This window comes from Canis lupus, chromosome 37 (genome assembly GCF_048164855.1).
Source record: "Canis lupus baileyi chromosome 37, mCanLup2.hap1, whole genome shotgun sequence".
Classification (NCBI taxonomy): Eukaryota; Metazoa; Chordata; class Mammalia; order Carnivora; family Canidae; genus Canis; species Canis lupus.
The window spans coordinates 20,961,748-20,983,690 of NC_132874.1; the positions used below are offsets into that span (position 1 = coordinate 20,961,748).

The window sequence follows — 21,943 nt, forward strand, 5'->3', positions numbered from 1 at the left end:
ATTCCTTTCTGGCACGATCACGGCCTACAGTCACCCCTGGCGATGGTTTTAGATGTTTGTGCTCCATATATTACCTGAAAAGACATTAGCAGCCTGAGTCAGCCCAACGGGAAATAAGGGTGTAGTATTCAGGGATGTGACTCAGTACTGCCCTCAAAACATCTCAAGGAAAAACCAATCAAATCATCATGACAGCAGTCACCACCCACATTGCAATTACTAAATCTAAGAAGTCTGAAAGCAAAGGTGAATACACTATAAATTAAAGAAGAAAATATAAAGTAAAATTCAATAAGCCATGTGGAAGAGCCTTATCTTATTCCAGGAAAAAGAAACCAAAAAACTATGTCTATGCCAAAGTCAACTTAAAAGTGTAATAAAGTGTTTTCACAGACTATTCATATTAGCAATCTAAAATCACTCTTAATTAAATGCTTTCTATCATAGGAGATACCATACATGATGGCCTGGTAACAAATAAAACAGAACAAAGAAAGCTCTGTTTGCTGTTGTTTGTTTCATTTGGTTTCAAATTCTTCATTCTATGTTAGACATAATCATTGCTTTGAAAGGGATTTCTAGACACTTCAAAATCACACAGTTTACTATCTGGGTAGCATAGCATGGTCCCTTTCTGGGGCTTTGTGAATGGCGTTAACAGCAGTGCCTAACATTGGAGCTTTATTCTCAAGGCTAAAGGAAAGAAAGTCTCCAAAGCTTTCAGTGCAGAAGGGTTGCCTTTTAGAGGAAGGGCCATGTGTGGCAGCAAGTTATCACCATCCCATCCCAGTTTCTTTGGTTTCCAGTTAATTCAGCATTTACTGGCACCTCTATGAGACCGGTAAAGAAGGAGATTTACAACCATCAATTTCAGTATATATTGGAAGTTCTATTTTTTTTTTAAGTCGGTTTCACACCCAGCATGGAGTCCAACACTGGGCTTGAACTCATGACCCTGAGATCAAGACCTGAGCTGAGAGCAAGAGTCAGACTCATAACTCACTGAGCCAAGCAGGTGCCCCTGGGAGTTCTATTTTACATGGCAGGGGAGGGGAGGGGAGGAGGAGACGAGAGGGAAGGAAATATCAGAGGAGAGATAGTAGGAATGGCAAACAGAACTAGAGGGATGACGTGTGCACAGTCTGCCTTTCTCCAGGCCACGGGAACTCAGAAAACAGAAAATCAGCTGTTCTTACAAATAATGCCTGTGGTTAGTGACTGTCAGGCACACAGTTTAAAATTTAACTCCAGATGTCAAAACACATCCGAGTCTGAGAACACGGAGCAGAACTTTGTCACAATAACTTCAAGTTCAAATAGCAAAGCCCACACAGAATTTCTTTATAAAATCATCTCTTCTCCCTTTTCTTGTCTCCCTCTCTTGCAAGATATTTACATTTTATCTGTACAATTTCCCACCAACTTACAGCATATTCTACCGCAAGTGTGAACCTAACATATTTGCATCTTAGATGTCCTGGTTTGGTTTGGTATAATTTCTTTTTCTTTCGCTTTGTCATTTCCTTCAAGGATACCTGACATGGCTGATCTAATTGTAGAACAGCAGTCTCATTAATGTGCAATAATGACTTGGAGACCTGTTTTAGATAACTATATTCGGCCAATTACTATCTGAATAAACCTCATAAAGACCCATCAAGGATATTGGAAGAGAGACAAGGAAGCACAATTCCTAGTGACAACTGGCATGTGAGCTGATCATCCCCTAACCGGCTTTCTCAGTTCCCACCCTTGACAACACACAATCCCAGGGGCAAGGGCTCCGGAGAGGGGAGCCTGGGATTCCTTCAAATCTTCTAAGAAACAAAACAAACAAAAAAAACACCACAGAAGTATTTGTGTAGTTTTGTTCCAAAGACTTTATTTATTTATTCATGAGAGACACGAGAGAGAGGGGCAGAGACACAGGCAGAGGGAGAAGCAGGCTCTAAGCAGGGAGCCTGATGTGGGACTCGATCCCAGGACCCTGGGGTCACGCCCTGGGCTGAAAGCAGGTGCTAATCCCCTCACAGAAGTATTTGAAGCTAGCTCCTACTCAAGGAGAGATTAAATCTTACATATTTGCTCCCAATATTTTGTATTTCCTACTAAGATGTGTATACACCTTTTAGGCTGATTTTCCTGTTGTCTCTTACAGTTAATTTTCTTTTTCCTTCCTAAACCACTCAAACTAGAATCATGGATACGAAGATAACTGAGATCAAAGAAGTAATCAAGTTCCAATTAATTAGAAATCATTTCTGGGATAGGCAGGACAGCCTCTGTTTAAATACTTCCTTTTTAGGGAGGACTCTGTTGATAAATGGCTCTAATGACTTGGAAAAAAAAAAAACCAGCAATTAATTTTAGTCAAGATTTACTATGTACCAGACCCTGTGGTTAAATGAGCATGTTACATGTGTCACCTCGATTAACCTCATAGTGAAACTTTGAGGGATGTTTCATTGCATCCATTTTAACTATGTGAAAACTAAGACTTGGAGAGGTTAAGCCCCTTGCCCAAAGACACAGTTGTCAACTGACAGAAAACCTAAGACAGACACTCGAACCCAAACCTCACAACTTTTATTCACAGCCCCTTAACAATGAGACCTCTCTGTCCCTCTTCTGTAGGTCGGTCATTCAAATATTTGAAAAGCATCCAAGCAGCGTTGGCACTGTGCTAGGCGTCCCCCCCACCCCCCACGCTTTCCTTGGCAGAATGGAGAGGAATGTGTGTGCTGAGTCCAGGCCCTGCAGACAGAGGTTACCTATGGGTAAGAAGGGAAAGCCAGGCCTCCAGTTTTCCAGGCGGGACATCACAAATCTTGCACTTCCTGGCCATCTTATCTCTTCTGTCTCACTCCACCCTTAATATCTAACCACCTGACCTTAGCAGTGGTCTCTCCACATTTCTTAGTCACCAAGAGGGCCCGCTCTTCTCCATTCTGATGCCCGAGGCCCTGTGACGAAGCCTGAACTAGAGCCACTGCCCTCCAAGTCCACAGAGCAAACATCCTACTATAGGAAGGGGGGAGGGGCACAGTGGGACCCACATCAGTTCCCCTCTGCTTACAGCTCACAGAGAGCTCCTGCTCACACCCTCAACCCCACTGACTTCCCAAGGAGGGTTTATACTCTGAAAAAAATATTTTTTAATTACATTCAGATAGTGATTTGAAAAAAAAAGAAAAAACAGCTCTGAGGTTAAGTTTAGAAATACTCATTTTTATTAAGCAATGGTCCTGCAGAGAAGAGCTGTAGAGATCTTTCTCAAGTACCTGCAGATACAGGTAGGATTTAATGAGAGGCCTCATTTTCCCACTTCACCTCAGTCAGGTGGTACCGCCAACACTGAGGGCAGCAAACAACTAAACATTGCAGGTCTGAGTATTTTTATATTTTTTTGTCATATTTTCGGAAAAATCTTGAATTTTGGGCACTGTTATAAATGAAATAAGAACAAAAAAGGATTATACATTGGTCTGGTTCTTAATTTGCAAGACAAACTGCACTCATGTGATTTGCATCAAAAGCCTATGGGCAGTTGCAAAGCAACATTATCAAGAAATATAAAATTATAAAGTAGAAGTCCAACACTTAAATGTTAACAAGGAAGATGCCCCCCAAAAAGAAATCTTTGCAAAATTAAATGTGAGAAATTAAGTTCTTCCAGAGTTAAGTGTCAGGGATAAGTCTGCAGGGCAACAGGAGAGAAAGATGATGAGGCTGCCCCTGTAGGGGTATGTAAATACACAGAAAAATGAGTATGGAAATGAACTTCAAGGAAAAGAAAGTCTTTTATAAGAAAGCCTATAAATAAAATGTTGGATTCCTTTTTACCTGAATTTACCAGTTGCTGTTCCATCACTCCACAGCCAAGAACTTCTAGCCATTCTCCATGGAAGTTAATCTCCATCTCGTAGGAAGGATGAGTAAAAGGAAAGTAGCAATCTACCCATCTAATGTCCAGTCCTGCAAAGATACCAAAGAAAAAGAGACCTGTTAAAAGACACTCTATCCTTCCTTAGATCAAGCCTGCCCTTTGGCTAATGACAACACTTAGGACATTCTGAGTAAAATAAATAGTAAACAAACTCATTTGCAACATGTTAGGGGGAGGCAATAAATCTTAAAACTTGTGAAAAACTGGGCATGTCTTTTCCAATATGAAAAACACTTTGTGTAGCTCCAGGACCCTCTAAAACCAAATCAATCACTTGTCAAATCCCTGCAAACACCTGGCAGAGGGAAAAAATTAGGTCAAGATCATGGGAAAGCAAGTGATTCTGCTAGTTCTATAAGTGAAAATGGTATCTTTTCAGAGTTAAAGAAAAAAGAGTTTTACTATATATCCCGCAAACTTACTTATCAACAATATGACAGTTTAGGATAAGCTAATCAACTGTTGTTTCTATAAGTATGTATATTAATTTTTTAATTAGATTTAGAAGAACGAATAAAACTTAAATAAGATCTATCAGATAAATGTAAGCAAAACGTCCTGAAAGTCAAAACATTTTGTTCTACAGAGGAATGACAAATATTCATACACCTGAAAAAACAAACTAGTACAGCCTAAATGCTAGAATGAATTTCTCAACAAGCAATCATGAACATGGCACTCATAAACAATGATGTTATTAACTAACAAAGGGAAAAAGTAATGAAGTAAAAACAACGCCTGCAAAAAGCAGAAGTCATTACAAACAGGAAAACCAGATGAGAAGGTTACCTGGTAGCTAGATGCCCACGGTGAGAAACACAGGAAAGTGGGCAGCTAACAAATTATCTACAGGCTCCTGCCCATGCTCCCTTCGCTTTGTGTAACGATGTTTCTCTTCTTCTTTAAGCGACACTTCTGATTCCATTTCTCCATGGTAACATTACCTCCTATGAATTGAAAACACTGCCTTTTCTCACCCAAGACTATCTGCATTTTAAACCTTGTCGGAATCAGAATGTGAAATGAAATAAAAAAATAATAATAACAAATTTTTTTCCATTTATTGAGGACTTACTCTGCCTCTGTCAGCACACTTCACAGGTAGGGAAAAAAATGATTAGAAAGGTCAAGTGTCTTGCCCAAAAGGCATACAGCTAGCAAAAGACTAGGCCAAACCCAGGTCAGCCTAACTCCAAAACTGCTTTTCTTAAAAATTAAAATGTAATTCCTACCCATCAAAAGAAGCTATTCCAAAAATCAAAGAGCACATGGGAACAGAATTATGAAACACGAGAACCTCCCTTATGCCCCAGATGACAAAGGACAAGGTAGGCTTTTCTTTCATTGCCTTTATTTTCCTACTTACCTGCTGTCTATAGCAAGTGACAGCTGATTTCTATTACACCAGTAATACAATATTTCCCTCTTGTTATACATATGCTATAACAAACACTACACTGCACATATATACATCCACAACCTGATAAACATTGACAACGTGTATACATCCATGAAACCAACACTATGATCAATACAATAAATATATGCATCACCCCCCAGAAGTTTCTGGTCCTTTTGTAACCCTACCCATTTGCCTGTTGCCCCTATCTCTTCTCCTCACCCCTCACACTCTTTGGCACCTGCAGATCTCCTTTCCATCCCTACAAAGGAGTCTGCATTCCCTAGAATTTTATAACAATAGAATCACAGAGCATGTACTTTTTTTTCTTTTGGCGCGGCTTCTTTCACTCCAGCAGAATGATTTTAAGTTTCAACCAATAGTTCCTTCCTTTGTTTTCTTTTTAAGATTCTATTTATTTATTTGAGAAAGAAAGAGAGCACATGCTCAAGAGAGAGCATGAGTGGGGAGGGGTGAGGAAGAGACAGGGGGAAGCAGGCTCCCTGCTGAGCAGGGAGCTCCACACTGGGCTTGACCCCAGGACCTCAGGATCATGACCTGAGCCAAAGGCAGATGCTTAACTGACTGAGCCACCTAGGCACTCCTACTTCCATCCTTCTTATTAATGAATAGATTTCGCCAAGGTTTTCTAACTGGGGAAAAAAAGCTGATCCTGTTGCAGGCCACTGGAGAAGTGTCTTCAGATCCCCTGAGTCCTTCTGACTTTTCTATATGGAAGCTCCTATGTGCAGAGCAGGTGCTTATCTGCCACTATGTTCTGAGAAGAAAGTAACGTACACCTGTGTGTTTGCCCATCTTTGGGGCCAACAATCCCCTACCAGATTTTTTATTACAAAGCTACAGAGGCAGTCCTGCTGGCAAACGGAAATGTGTGAAGCACTGGGATATATAACTGAGTGCAGACGGACAGGCAGATAAACAATTTTTATCATTCCGTTTTGTAACTCCTGGCAGATAAGCACAAATCACCTAGGGAAAACAATTTAGAAAAACCAATTTTGTTTACATGGCTTGGATCAAATTCTACCAAAAGCAAGATGAGTACTCAGGGCTAACACAATGATTTCCATCATCACATAATTAAACATCACCTGGAACAGAGTTCTGTGAGGTCTACACAAATTAATTTTTCTTGCATATCCTTATTTTATTCCTTTGGACAAGCTAAATACATAGAATTTAGGGTTTTTTAAAGATTTTCTTGATTTATTTGAAAGAGAGAGATAGCGAGAGAGCACACAAGCAGGGAGAAAAGGGAGGAGCGGGGCTCAATCCCAGGACCCTGAGATCATGACCTGAGGTGAAGGCAGATATTTAACTGATTGAGCCCCCTAGACACTCCACATAGAATTTAGTTTATATAGCTTTATACCTCACATCTGTAGAAACTTAAGTCCCCCCTTAGTCACTAGTCAGAGCAAAAGAATATTTCAGATATTACTAAGCCCTGAAAATAACCACGAGTGTTAATTAAAGTTATTCTATTACCAGTTTTTACGAAGCCTAAACTAAATCCCTACTGCATAAGGTCAGTGGGAAGTGAAGCCTGCACAAAGACAGGATTCTCTCTCCACATCCATCTGAGTTGCTGGTGCTGACTGTGTCAACCTAGCACAAGAACTGCCCTGGAAAGTGATGTAAGGATATCACCCTTCTCTGGAAACCTTCTTTTACTGAAGGGTTTAGCACTTCTCAAAGTAGAAAAAATTATAACCTTGGATTAAAATGTTTTTAAATTTTTTTTTTAATTTTTATTTATTTATGGTAGTCACACACACACAGAGAGAGAGAGGCAGAGACACAGGCAGAGGGAGAAGCAGGCTCCATGCACCGGGAGCCCGACGTGGGATTCGATCCCGGATCTCCAGGATCGCGCCCTGGGCCAAAGGCAGGCGCCGAACCGCTGCGCCACCCAGGGATCCCGATTAAAATGTTTTTAATAGTGAATGAATTCTTCAGATAAAATGTCCACATGTTGGTTGCATCAACCCTTGCTCTTTTGTGTTTTAAGACACTGGTCACCCTGGCCCTGGGTTTCTTCTTGCTCACGTCTGTCAGGAGGCAAGAAAGTAATCACTCCACCCTGAAAACTCCACCCGCAGAGTGAGAAAATGCAGGGAAGTTAACCAAAGTACTTATGAATATATGAAGATGATTAGTATTACTCATCTGTGGAGCAGAACCCACTGATGATAATATCACAGAAACTAAGAAAACACAGATCGCCAACGCGACTATAACATTTTTAAACCTCTTCACCTCCTTAGATCATTTGTTAAAAGTTTCCTTTTCAAATCTATATGACCTTGCAAAGAATGCCAAATCCGTACACAATTTACCTTCATTGTTCTTCTTTAAAGAACTTCAGTGCTTCCTTCACAGCAACAGGCAAAAGTCAAAATCTAAGAAACCCCAGTTTTGAGAAGCCTATAACTCTACTTAATATACAAATAGTCTTTATTTCAAAGTAAAGTCTATTAGTTTATGTGTAATTTTTGCCAAAATATCGTATTTTCTATAACTTCTAACAATTTAAATTCCAGTTACATTGACACATTAACAGTATTTTTTTAATCACTGGTAGTGTAATCATTTATTGAATACTTTTATGTTATACTCAAAATATGCTTTTTTTTCTCCCCATAACCTCAAAATTACAGTAAGTATTAATATATTGAGTTGAAAATCATCATCAATCATCATACAGCTTGTATTAAAAGATGTGATTCTGGGGATCTCTGGGTGGCTCAGCGGTTTGGCGCCTGCCTTCGGCCCAGGGCGTGATCCTGGAGTCCGGGGATCAAGTCCCATGTCGGGCTCCTTGCAAGGAGCCTGCCTTCTGCCTGTGTCTCTGCCTCTCTCTCTCTCTCTCTCTCTCACTCATGAATAAGCGAATAAAATCTTTAAAAGAAAAAAATAAAAAGAAAAAAAAAAGATGTGATTCTGAATAGCCAGCTAAAATCTTTACTAAGTTTGACTTATTTCACATGCCAAGTATCAGGAGTCAGTTAAAAAAAAAAAAAATCCACTAAAAGCTATGTATTTTGTGTTACATATGTTTTTTTAAGAGTCTATTTATTTATTCATGAGAGACACAGAGAGAGGGGCAGAGAGACATAGGAGAGGGAGAAGCAGGCTCCCTGCAAGTAGCCTGATGTGGAACTCAATCCCAGGACCCTGGAATCACGATCTGAGTCAAAGGCAGACACTGAGCCACCCAGGCATCCCATGCTACATATTAATAGAGGAAAATTTATTGAAAACATGTCCAAATCATATGGATTCATTATGTATTAGGCCAATCTCTTATTGGGATGATAGAGAGAAATTAAACACACAGGTGTTATATATCTAATGGAAAATAATGCCAAAGTTTTTTCTTTTGTTTTTTGTTTGCTTGGTTGGTTGGTTGGTTTGGATGTAATGATTTACTAAATCATATTTATAAGTGAAGCTCAGAGCATTTAAAAATTGCCACAGGACTCTGCAAGACAATAGCAACTGTCAAAAATTATACACCTTAATTTTCAGCTGAAGACCACACAGAAGAAAGAACACCTGAGAAGAAACCAAACCTGATCCGAGTCTCAGATTTCTACCTTTCTCCTGTGAAACAGTAGGCAGATAATTCACCTCTCTGAGCTTTGGCTGCCTCTTCTCCCCACTGGGTATAATGCTGACTATCTCACCAGGGGTCTTCAGTACAGAACCTATGCGAGTCCAGGTTTTCTCAAAGGCAGAGATCCTCTTTGGCAATCTGCGCACTCACTCTGCTTTCTCTCCTAAATGAGGATGCTGACTTCGTTCAAGAATGAAGAGAGCACGAAGTCTACTGGGACCTCAGGAATGATTAGTGAAAATTCCTTCAGCAAAGTGATGTGAGCTCCAATGGGTAAGGCGTAGCAAGAAAACTAATTCTCTCCACTCTGGTGAGATATTATCTGCCCCAAACTGCCACAGGAAACCAGGGGCCTGGGAAAGGCGACCCTGCATCTCATTTCCTTTGTGTATCAGCCTCACAACTCCTGGATCCTTGGAAAACCACCTGGGGACATAATGAAGGGGGACTGTGTGTGGGTCTCCCCCCACCAATCCCTGCCTGCTATGCATGTTGCAGTGCCTAACCACTCTGAAATGAAAACAGGGGTCATTCCACCTCCAACCCACCTTCATCATGTACCTCATTTAATACATTTCATTGCCCTGACTTATTGCTTCACTAAGGGATTCTTCTTCTGTTTCCCTTACTCCTTATATTTAAAGATGAGACTTTGCTATCAGAACCATGTCCTCCCACCCCCCAAAAAAAAGAACCTCGCCCTGGAGATATGAAAATCTAGATTTTAAAAGGTTGATGGCCCAAACCAGAGCATGTACCAGTGATTTTATATATCCTACCAAAGCTTCCCTCCACTGAAGCAGGTAATTTTTTAAATTGACTATACAAATATGCAATTAATAAGTGCTATTGGGCATTAATTTTTCAGCAGGTTCTTCCCTCAGTTGGCAGCAGAGAAATAGTAGAATATAGCGCTCTGATACCAGGGCTGCTACTCAGGCTTTCTGCACAGGAAACAGCATGCATCCAAGGAAGGAAAGCAGGGTAGGGAGAAAAAGGATGAAAGGCTAAAAATAAATTCTTAGAAAAATTAAGATCATACTATGACCACAGTCTCACTAGGGAAATTACCTGGTCACCACTGTCAAAGTTACCTGACAATTCCATCTTTTCTGTTTCAGTTTAATTAAGACCACAGGGCAGCCCCGGTGGCACAGCAGTTTAGCGCCGCTGCAGCCCAGGGGTGTGACCCTGGAGACCTGGAATCGAGTCCCACATCGGGCTCCCTGCATGGAGCCTGCTTCTCCCTCTGCCTGTGTCTCTGCCTCTCTCTCTCTCTGAGTAAGTACATAAAATCTTTAAAAAAAAAAAAAAAAAAGACCCACAGCCCTTTAAACTGAATACATAGCAAGTAGCTATATAGGCATTTTTTTTTTCAGATTTCTCAATATCTCTCTATTCTAAAAGCTTTCTTTAAAAAAATTATTTTAGTGTGCGTAGGTGGCTCAGTTAAGCATCTGAATCTTGATTTCAGCTGAGGTCATGATCTGAAGGTTGTGAGATCAAGCCCCAAATCAGGCTCCAAGCTGGGGTTGGAACCCGCTTAGAGTCTCTCTCTCTCTCCCTCTGCCTCTCCCCATCCTTCTCTTAAAAAAAAAAAAAAAAAATTAGGGCAGCCTGGGTGGCTCAGCATTTTAGCATCGCCTTCAGCCCAGGGCATGATTCTGGAGACCCAGGATTGAGTCCCACATCAGGCTCCCAGCATAGAGCCTGCTTCTCTCTCTGCCTGTGTCTCTGCCTCTCTGTGTCTCTCATGAATAAATAAATAAAATCTTTTAAAAATAAATAAATAAATAAATAAATAGTTTAGAAAGGTTAATAGGTAAATATGTTCATAGGGTTCAAAATCAAAATACTGTAAGAGGATACATTTTATATATGATAGACCACCAGTGACATCATCACAATGATCAAAATTTTGTGACCACGTGAGGTGATGAATGTTAACTAAATTTATCATGGTGATCATCTCAGAATATATACACATCCCAAGTCATTATGTTGTATATGTTAAACTAATACAACGTTGTATATCAATTATATCTCAATAAAACTGGGGAAGAATAGGGCATATGTTAAAGTATCACTGCATCCCTGTCCCCTGTTCAGTCCCCTCCTCTTGGACCCAGGCCCATACTAGGGCTGCCTTCATATCACCAGATATAAGCAAATACAAACATGTACATCTGTTTTCCTTCCTGTCTTATATAAAAGACAGCATTCTTGCACATTATTCTACACCAGGCTTTTTTCACTTAATGATACATTCTGGAGGACTCTCTACCTAAATACACACAGCACTACCTCCTCATTCTTTTCCTTACTCCTGCACAGTGTTCCAGCAAGGGGCTGTGCCATTTATGTAGAAAATCCTTACACTTGAATTATATTCATTATTCTGCTATGAACAATAATGCTGCAACAAAACACTCTGTCAGTCAGAGAGTTAATGCTCTTATAGTTTTAATACTGTCCTCTGTAGGAGTTGCAATATTTTGTACTCCCATCGGCTCAATACTTTTCAAGAGGGCCAAAGCCACATAACTAATTAGTAAAAGAATCAAATTCAAGCTCAAGTCCTGGCTAAATATTCAGGATCTGCTGGATGCTGAGACAAGACTACCCAGGTTTGGCATCCCTGTGCAGCTCCCACATAGCCAACGCAAAAGCAGAGCACCATGAACAAGATTCCCAGGTTCCTGCTGAGCTCCTTGTCCTTGCTATCTGTTTGCATCTCCTATCTCTCCCCTAGCAAATGAGAAGAATATCCTCTGGACTACATAACCACATGGTTGGCAGAAATGAGGAAAAGGAAGCACAGGTAAGGTTTGAAGCATTCATGTGGGAATATGAGTGTTGATTCCATTTCCAAAGCCCACTTCACAAGCAGCATGTCGTCATTCACGATTTACAATGAATTCCCCATCTAGGGCCTTACAAACCTAGCAATGCCATCACTGACTCTTTAGCATGCCATATATATCCTGTGTGTCCACACAGTGACATATCTTTGAGTCCAGGATTGCAGAATGCTAAGTGGAATAAAATCATTCCAACTACACAGTTAATGTTAAACACTACCTTTTCCCTCTCAGAGAGGGAAAGAGGGTAATAAACTTCTCTGGTGTAGGACCTCCACAGCACCCAGCAGAAGCTATTAGCACTATTTCAGCCACAGTGTCGCTCTCTGCTAAGACATTCCCAAAGTTATAGGGGAAAAGAAAAGCCTAGCATTTTCTATCACCAAGAGTGTAACTGATCACACAGCTATTATCAGTCTCCTGCTTGGTGGAAAGACTGGTGTGGTGAAGTGTTGTTTTAGGCTCTTGTCCTGGACAAGGGACACAGGAATCATTTTGACTAGGGCTTGGATCTGAAAATGTTAATATCATCTCTCCACCTCACCATGGGGTAAGAAATGGAGTGCAGCACAATTTAATGGCCCCTCCTTCCAAATCTGGCATGGGGTCAGAGGCACTAGGATAAGTGACTAGCTACAGAGGAAACAGAGGGAACAGCTTAACAGCAACCTGGCCTGGGGTAAGCCACAGCCACAGGCCCTTTGGACCCTCAATCATCCTCATCAACCATTCCCAAAGAATGGTACACAGTCCTTCTAGACAGAAGGCTTACAATCCACCCTCCACAAATCTGACCAAGGAGACATGGGTAGGTGGGTCATAATGTATGGAAAGAGCAATCATAGATCTAGGATCAAATTCCAGCTTGTTTTAGCCATGCAAATTTCTTACCCTCTTTCAAAGTCTGCATTTTGACAGACTGTTGGTGACAATTAAATAAGGAAAAGTATATAAAGAACCTAAACACCAAATGGGTGATTTCTGAATTGAATGTCATTGTAAGTCAGGCTAAAATATCTCTCACCTTTTTATAAAAATGTGAAAAAAAATAAACATTTCTAAATTGCATTCCTAAGGTAGTCAACATTTGCCGTTCATTTACTAGGGCACTATGCTGAATACATGCCTTCTTTAATCTTTATACTGATATAAGGCTGGCATAAACACTGCTTAATAAATAACTACTACTGCTCCCATTTTATAGAAGGAACAGTGATCACAACAGCTTATGTATCTAAGTTTCCAGAGTAAATGCCATTATCAGAATTCAAAATCAGGTGTCAGACAATAAAGCCCAAACCAGCACTCACTCCACTGGAGCAGACAATGAAAACTACACTCACCTGACTTTCCATGCAAAGTGGCCTCACAGGACCAAGATGACACCATCAGACTCCTTGTTTTTCTAACACATTACAACAGGTGTAATAAAAAGGAAAAAACTGGATCCCTGGGTGGCGCAGCGGTTTGGCGCCTGCCTTTGGCCCAGGGCGCGATCCTGGAGACCCGGGATCGAATCCCACGTCGGGCTCCCGGTGCATGGAGCCTGCTTCTCCCTCTGCCTCTCTCTCTCTCTCTCTCTCTCTCTCTCTCTCTCTCTGTGTGTGACTATCATAAATAAATAAAAATTAAAAAAAAAAAAAAGGAAAAAACTAACAAGGTATAGTCTACATTCAAAGGTAAGAGAAATAGTTCCACAGGCTAGAAACAGAACAGAAATACAAAACCGTGAAAGAGGAGAAAGCACAATGCTGATGGGTTCAGGGTCGACACTCAGGAAAAGGAGCCCAGAGCCTACCTTCAGCAGTGTACTACTGGCTTGGGATCTAAGGGAAGCTAAAAGCTTAGAGTCAGATGCTAAAATGGAATAAGCTTCATGCTCATAAAAGAAGAGTGACAAAAACTCACCAAATACAGCCTGGGGCAGGAGTTCTGAAGAGCTGTAGACTCAGAGATCCAAGCCATAGGTGTTGGATTGGCCACATCCCCTAAAACAGTGCTGGTTAGTATATCTAACAGATCTCTCTAAGTCCGTTCTGGATTTCAAGTCTAGAGAGCGAGGTGGTACCAACTGCAAAGCCACATAAGGGAGAAATAAGTAAAGCAGGAGAGGACAAGAGGCAGGAAAACAGAGAAAAGGAACAAAACAAAAACAAAACTCCTCCACTAAATAGGAACCTGCAAACCAAAATTCCAAAGTACATGAATAAATCTAATGCTAAGTAACCCAACCAACAAAATCAACCATCAAACATGAATTCACTTCAGATGAGATTAATTTTTTAAAAACAACCTGATATTTTAGGGGTACCTGGGTGACACAGTCAGTTGAACATCAGACTCCTGGTTTAAGCTCAGGTCATGGTCCCAGGGTTGTAAGATCAAACCCAGTGTCAGGCTCTATGCTCAGGAGGGAGTCTGTTTGAGATTCTTTCTCCCTTTGCCCCTTCACCTTCCCCCCAAAATAAATAAATAAATCTTTAAAAAATAAAACAACCTGATATTTTGAAGTAAGTATGTTTCAGATATCTCTAGAGATACAATGAAACACAATTTATTGATGTGTCCTAAAAAAAAATTATAAGGCAATCTTTTCATAAACCAAATCTAAAACAATGCAACTTTAAGATTTTAGTCATCTCCCTATAGAATTCTGCTTTAAAGAAGGAAAACATCAGGCCCCAGTTTCAAAGAATTCCTGTTACAAACATTAAACAGCATCAAAAAAAGAAGCCAAAAACAACAACAACAACAACAAAAAAGAAGCCAAAGAAAAACAAAAAAAGTGATGAGAGAGGTATGAGGAAAGGTATAGTTCTTTTTTTCTTATTTTACAGTCCTCTATTTATGATTGTTTGACTTTACAGTGGAGTGAAAGCAATATACATTCAGTAGAAACCCTACATCTAATTTTGAATTTTAAGATTTTATTTATTTGAGAGACTCCTAACTCTGGGAAACAAACAAGGGATAGTGGAAGGAGAGGTAAGCAGGGGGAAGGGGTGACTGGGTGATGGGCACTGAGGGGAGCACTTCAGGGGATGAGTACTGGGTGTTATATGTTGGCAAATTGAACTTCCATAAAAAAAATATACAAAAAAAAATTCAGAGAGAGAGAACAGAGGGAGGAGGAGAGGGAAAGCTGACACCCCAGAGAGTGTAGAGCCTGATGTGGGGCTCAATCCCAGGACCCTGAGGTCATGACTTGAGCCGAAGATAGATGTTTAACCAGTTGAGCCCCTGATTTTGAATTCTGATCTTTTCCCAGGCTCTTGTGCTGCTGGGCAGTCAACCATGTGATCATAAGGTTAACAACGGATACAGTTCCAACTATTCTATACACTACAACCACTCTGTTTTTCACTTTCAATACAGTATTCAACAAATTACATAATTTATTCAAGACTTTTTTTTTATGAGATAGGCTTTGTGCTAGATGATTTTGTCTGACTAAAGGCTGATATAAGTGTTCTGAGCACATTAGGTAGGCTAATCTAAGCTATGATGTTTGGTAGGTTAGGTGTATTTTTTTTATTAGAGGCAGAGAGAGAGAGAGAGAGAGAGAGAGAGAGACAGGCAGATGGAGAAGCAGGCTCCATGCAGGGAGCCTGACATGGGACTCGATCCGGATCTCCAGAATCACGGCGTGGGCGGAAGGCGGTGCTAAACTGCTAAGCCACCAGGGCTGCCCAGGTTAGGTGTATTAAATGTGTATTCCACTTAGGATATTTTCAACTTAAAATGGGCTTATCAGGACATAATAACATCATAAATCAAGGAAGTTCTACAATTAAAAGAAAGAGTAGTCAAAGTGTCAAATGAAAAAGAAAGACTTCTATGTCTGAACAATCGGGAATAATGAACCAGTTTTACCCCTCCGTGTGAAAAACTAAAAACAAAAACAAAAACAAAAAAATGCCACACAAGACCCTGGGCATTAGGTTACCAAGGGCACTGATCACTGAGAAGTGAGCCCTAACATTTTCCCAACAGAGAACACAGAAAGAGCCCAGAAGTCCTCCCAAGTTGAAGAGACAGAGCTGGAAGTCTGAACAAGTCGGGGTTAACTACAGTTCATAGGACATAGTGAAAGAGAGAAAAGGGCTGTCTAGACAGAGAACTCTGAAGATCTGGAAAAAAAAACAACACCCCTTTAGTATTCAATTGAAGACCATCAGTGCTTGAACCTACCCAAGGCCAGGGAACAGACAACGCAAAAATATTAAAGGGAATAATGCTGGGAGCTCACAAGGACCAAGAATACTGCTAGTTCCAAACAGCCAAGTGGAAAACCTAATAACCAATGAGTTATCCAGTTATGTACTAAAAAGGGTCTCACATTGGTTGGAGGAAAAATGAACTCTGGACTGAAATCCTACATTGGTCTTGCCTAATAAAACCTAGCAAGAAGACCCAAAAGGATTAAGGTATTTCTAAGAATCCTGGAACAAACTTCAGGAATATTATGAGGAATACAAAAATACCATTACAAGGTAAAATTAACACTACTTGGTATTCCATAGAAAATTATCATACAAAGAAGGAAACAACAAATAGGGAAAAATAAAGAGCAATTCATCAACAGATGACACAGAGGATATTAGTAGTAGGAAAAGGACATTAAAATATGTATGACAATAGTATTCAATATGTTCAAAAAGTTAAGGGCAAGACTGAAAATGTTAAGTAGATATAATGAAGAAATAAAAAGACCCTAATTGAAACAAATGAATGGGGTGAATAAGAAAGAAACGGTAGCTAGAAGAGCAGATTAGACACTGAAGAAAAATATAATTGGTGAACTTGAAGATACAGCAATGGAAACCATCAAAAGGAAGCACAGAAGAAAAAAGAACACTGAAAGAAAAGTAAACAAAACACCTGTGAATTGGAAAAAACTTTCAAGTGGCCAAACATAGATGTAAATGGAGTCCCCAAAGGAAAGAATAGAGAAAATACGTGAAAAAAAAATTTACAAAAATTTCTCAAATTTGATGAAAAATATAAACCCACTGATTCCAGCTCAAAAAAAAAAAAAAAAAAAAACCTAAAGAAAACTACACCTATAGAAATCATAACCAGATCCCTAAATCCAATGGCAAAAAATTTCAAAAACAGTCAAAGAGAAAAAACATATTATGTACAGAAGAACAGAGGCAAAAGCAAGAATGACAGATTTCTTATGAGAAACAACATTGAGTGAGAAGAGAGAATATTTTTAAAGCACTTAAACAAAAAATTATCAATCTAGAATCCTTTACCCAATGAAAATATCTCAAAAACAAAGATTGGTAGACATGATAACTAGTTGGATAAATATAAGAATTTTTCTTATTATTATTTAAGGATCTTTAAAATCTAATCTAATGTTTAAAATAAAAATGACCACAATGTGATTCTCAGTTGATAACACATATAAAAGTAAAATACATAACACCTATAGCACAAAGTCCAGAAAGGGGGAAATTAAAGCTTACTGTTGCAAGGTTCTTGTATTTGACTAGTATAGTATCACTTGAAGACAGAATATGGTAACTTAAACATATATACTATCAACCATAAAGCAATCGCTAAAATAACACAAAGAGTTATAGCTACTAAGACAAACAAAGCAGATAAAATGAAATAGTAAAAATTTCACAATTAATCCAAAGGAAGCAAAGTTGAAAAAAAGACAGAGAAAGAACCAAGAAAAAACATGAAAAAAAAATAGCAAAATGATCACTTAAATTCAACCACATCAATAACCACATAAACACAAATCACCTCATTACAACAACTTTGAATAAGAAGAGCAAATTGGAAAGACTTTAAATTACTTCAAGACCTATTATGAAGCTACTGTAATGAAAACAGTTCAATAATGCATCAAGATAGACAAATATTAGATGAATAGAACAGAGAGAGTCCATAAATAGACCCAAACATATATAGTCAGTTGATCTTAGATAAAGGCAGAAAGGTAATTAAGTAAGAAAAAGGATGGTCACTTCAGCATACTGTGCTGGAACAACTGCATATTCATATACAGAAAAGCTATGATCCATAGCTCATTTACACGTAAAAATTTTCAAAATAATCAAAAACCTAAAAATAAAGCTGAAAACTATAAATCTTCTAGAAGAAAAGGGAGTAGAAAAATCTTTATCACCTCAGATTATGAAAGATTTCTTAAAAACCACATCAAAAACACACTCCATAAAAGAAAAATAAATTAAGTTTCAACAAAATTAAGAAACTCTGCTCTTAAGAGAATGAAAAGACAAGGCCCAGAATGAGGGGAAAGAACTGCAAATCATATATCTGATAAAAGACTTGTCTCCAGAAAAACATAAAAAAATTTAGAAAATTAAAAAAAAAATTTAATGAGCAAAAGATTTAGAAAATTCACAAAGAACAGGTATATGGAAGGCCAATAAACACACTGACACTCAGCACTAACAGTAACTAAGGAAATGCACAGTCAGATACAACTACATGCCTATTAGAATGGCTAAAATTAAAATGACTGACCATACCTACTATTGCCAAAGATGGGGAGTAACTTCTACTATCATATACTAACAGGAATGTAAAATGGTTCAAACACTCTGAAAAAGTTTGACAGTCTCTTAAAAACTCAAACATACCCCTCCTATTCAACCATTCCATTCCTACCTATTTACACAGGAGAAATAAAAACATATGCCCATACAAAGACCTGAACACTGTAGCAGCTTTATCTGTAATAGCCAAAACCTAGAAACAACCCAAATGTTCATCCACTTGGATGGATACCATATTGTGAGCTGTCCATACAATATAATACAACTCACCAGTAAGAAGGAATGAAGTATTAATACATGGCACAACATGGAAGTATCTCAAACTTCACACCCAGTCACCTGCATATTCTTTGTGCAACAGACAAGCTTATCCTCTGACAGGAAGGTAACGTGAGACGGTAGTGTTCTAGAATATCTGAGAAAGAGGTCCGTGCAGTGAGCTGACCAGGGAAAAACAGAAAGCATTGATTTGAATATCAATTCAAGTTTAGGTCTTTATCAAGAAAGTAGAGAAAGCAAAGGAATTATAGTGGTTGAGAACAGAGTTTAGATAACTAGCCTTGTGTTGATTATCCATTCCTTAACAGGGGTAGAGCAACAAACTGACCAGAGGAGAAGTGAAAGAAATGAATCAAGAATCTGAGCTATCTATAAACCTACAAAGTAGAGAAGAAACTTTCCCTCTCCTATAAATCTTGATGTTTTCCAGGATGCCTGTATATCAACCACCTATAAGCAGAAACGCTAAGCATTAGGAGCAGTTCCTGGCACATTAGTCATCTTGATTACAGTATCCCTAAAATTTTAAGTACTTTTTTCACTGTACCTTAAGGCCCAATAATTTTATTTACATAAAATCCCAAACAACCTATTCCTTAGCCCCTGCCCAATCGTCACTGAAGTATGGACATTTTAGGCTCCTTAAAAATATTCCAGTTCAGGGCAGGCCCAGTGGCACAGCGGTTTAGTGCCGCCTGCAGCCTAGGGCGTGATCCTGGAGACCCTGGATCAAGTCCGAAGTCAGGCTCCCTGCATGGTGCCTGCTTCCACTGCCTGTGTCTCTGCCTCTCTCTCTCTCTCTCTCTCTCTCTCTCTCTCTCTGTCTCTAAGAATAAATAAATAATCTTTAAAAAAAATATTCCAGTTCAGTTCAATCATGCCTATCCCAAACTTTCTTCCAAGAGGTTTCCTTGGACAATATCTTTGGATGGGAATGTCAACTCTAATACAAGTTTTCTCGGGATCCCTGGGTGGCGCAGCGGTTTGGCGCCTGCCTTTGGCCCAGGGCACGATTCTGGAGACCCGGGATCGAATCCCACATCAGGCTCCCAGTGCATGGAGCCTGCTTCTCCCTCTGCCTATGTCTCTGCCTCTCTCTCTCTGTGACTATCATAAATAAATAAAAATTAAAAAAAAATTAAAAAAAAAAGTTTTCTCCATTTACCAAACATCTTTAAAAAAACTCTGTCTTAGGTCTCTCTCCCCCTGATTTCTAGGTGATGTCATGTTTCCACTGAATATCCCTAGTGGATACAATGCAAGATATTTCATATCCCCATTTCATAGCTAGTGATCGTAAGGCTCACCGAAGTTGACCACGCCGGCCAGTTTTTACAAGTATAGCCTGCTTGGACAAGATCCAAGCCACAGTGAGCACATGCAACTCAACACTGGCCAAATGTATCAAATGGTTTGCTCCTTCACTTTCTAGGAGTACTCAGAGAAAGACAACCCTCTCCAAATCAAACACCAGACAGCCCAAACATGCTGATTTAAAAATCATTAAAATAACATGCTTAAAATTTTTTTGATTCAGTTTTAAGAACAAAATATAACAACTATAAAACTAATTATTCTTCTCCATTATTTTCACTTCACTTATGTTAACAGGTATTTATGGATAGAGAAAAATGTGAGCAGATATGGAAGACATGGGATCTTCATTATCATTACTAACTTCACTCTTGACCTCCTAGGACAACATTCACAATACAGAGCCTAGAATGTTTTGGTTGGATGGGACCATATGTAGGCTCGGTTGGCAAGCAGGTTATTTTGGGAGTATCAATACTTCTGAAGGAAGAAGGCGGCAACAGGATGGGGCAGAAGGAGAAGTCAATGAGCTGCAATCAGGCACAAAAAGCCTTAACCTCACCACAACTCTGGAATTTAGCCCCTCAAAACTGCCCCAGAGTGGTATGGTAGTGCAGTAGGGTCCTTGGAAGGGATACTGAAACATGCACCTCAATGACCTTCCCAAATTTTTTTTATTTTAAACAAAAGGTGAGACATGACTTGCCCACGGCAACTTATCTACTCAAGAGCAGAGTATCACAGCCCATTTCTCCTTCAGGCTAGTTCATTTAAACTGTGCTATGAGGCCAGTGCTTTCTAAATGGAAAGTCCAATGTTTAGCAAGACTGCCAAAGAAGGGCTATAAATCCTGAAGGACAGAAAGTGAAAATAAAACATTAGAAATCCTAAGCCTCCACGTTAGTTGCTCTGAAATAAACGATCAGCCAAATATGATATGAAATATTGGAGAAACAATTTAGGGATGTTAAAAAATGACAGCAAATGCCACAAGCATGAAAACACTCTAAAGGGTTATTTTATTTCTTTCTAATTCTAACCTGGTAACCTCTCAGCCTTAGGATGCTGGCACAATTGAAATGTTAGCAGTAAATAATAAAACTGCTTTGTAGAGGCAGGGGGGAAAAAAAACTGAAACTAAAGCAGCTGTAATAACAACAAATTGCCACAAGGAAATAGCGTGTTCTAATTTTTAATTTTGCCTTCTAAGAACAAAGGAAGATGATACTAATAACAGGAACATCAAAAAAGTAGAAAGCAAGCTTAGACCATAAAAACAAATATAGAAAAGAGTCGTTGGATAATTCTGAGCTCTGCCGAGGCAGTTACTGCTCATCAACTAAAGAAAGATTGAATCTGAAGTTTTAAATGATCTTTGGTAGTCAAAATATAATGTGTATGATGCTGCAAATAGGGCCCTACTGAGAGCTCGATATAGGAGTCAGAGTACAGGGAAGGTCACAAGGGAACACCTAAAGAGAGGCCCTTTTTTTTTTTTTTTTTTTTTTTTTTACATCATGGCTTTTGTAGACCTCAGTCGCAGAAATATTACTGAAATGATTTCTTTCTGCCTTTTCAAAAGAGCTAACCTCTAACCTGAGCGAGGAAATCAGCCCAACGGCACTACCATCAGGGCTCAAATACTTCCCAACTGTGTGATCCTCATGGCACCGCATTTCTCTGTCTAGGTTCCCTTGTCTAAAAAAAAAAAAAAATGGGGATTATAATCATAGACACAGGTCGAAACAAAAAGAACCGAGTGCAGAATTTGACACTGTTAATTATTATATCAGGCATTGTCATTATCATAATTAAAGCTATTATTAAATATCTAAATGACATTCAGAGTGTTTGTACCTGGACAGGTTTACCAAGACATTTTTCAAAAACCAGCACACCTCCTTTCCCAAAAAAGAGTTAAATGACCCTCTGAAATGCCTGAAGTAAGAACATGACACT

At 39.3% G+C, this 21,943-nt stretch overlaps 1 protein-coding gene across 6 annotated transcripts in view; it reads right to left on the bottom strand.

Annotated features, from left to right (window-relative positions):
- FARS2 (phenylalanyl-tRNA synthetase 2, mitochondrial) overlaps positions 1-21,943 on the bottom strand; it is a 499,388-nt gene that overhangs the window by 308,767 nt on the left and 168,678 nt on the right. For all 6 annotated transcript variants that reach the window (XM_072813848.1, XM_072813845.1, XM_072813846.1 and 3 more), the window contains one exon: positions 3,844-3,975. In XM_072813848.1, coding sequence (XP_072669949.1) covers positions 3,844-3,975 — 132 coding nt within the window. The remainder of the gene's footprint in view (positions 1-3,843; positions 3,976-21,943) is intronic.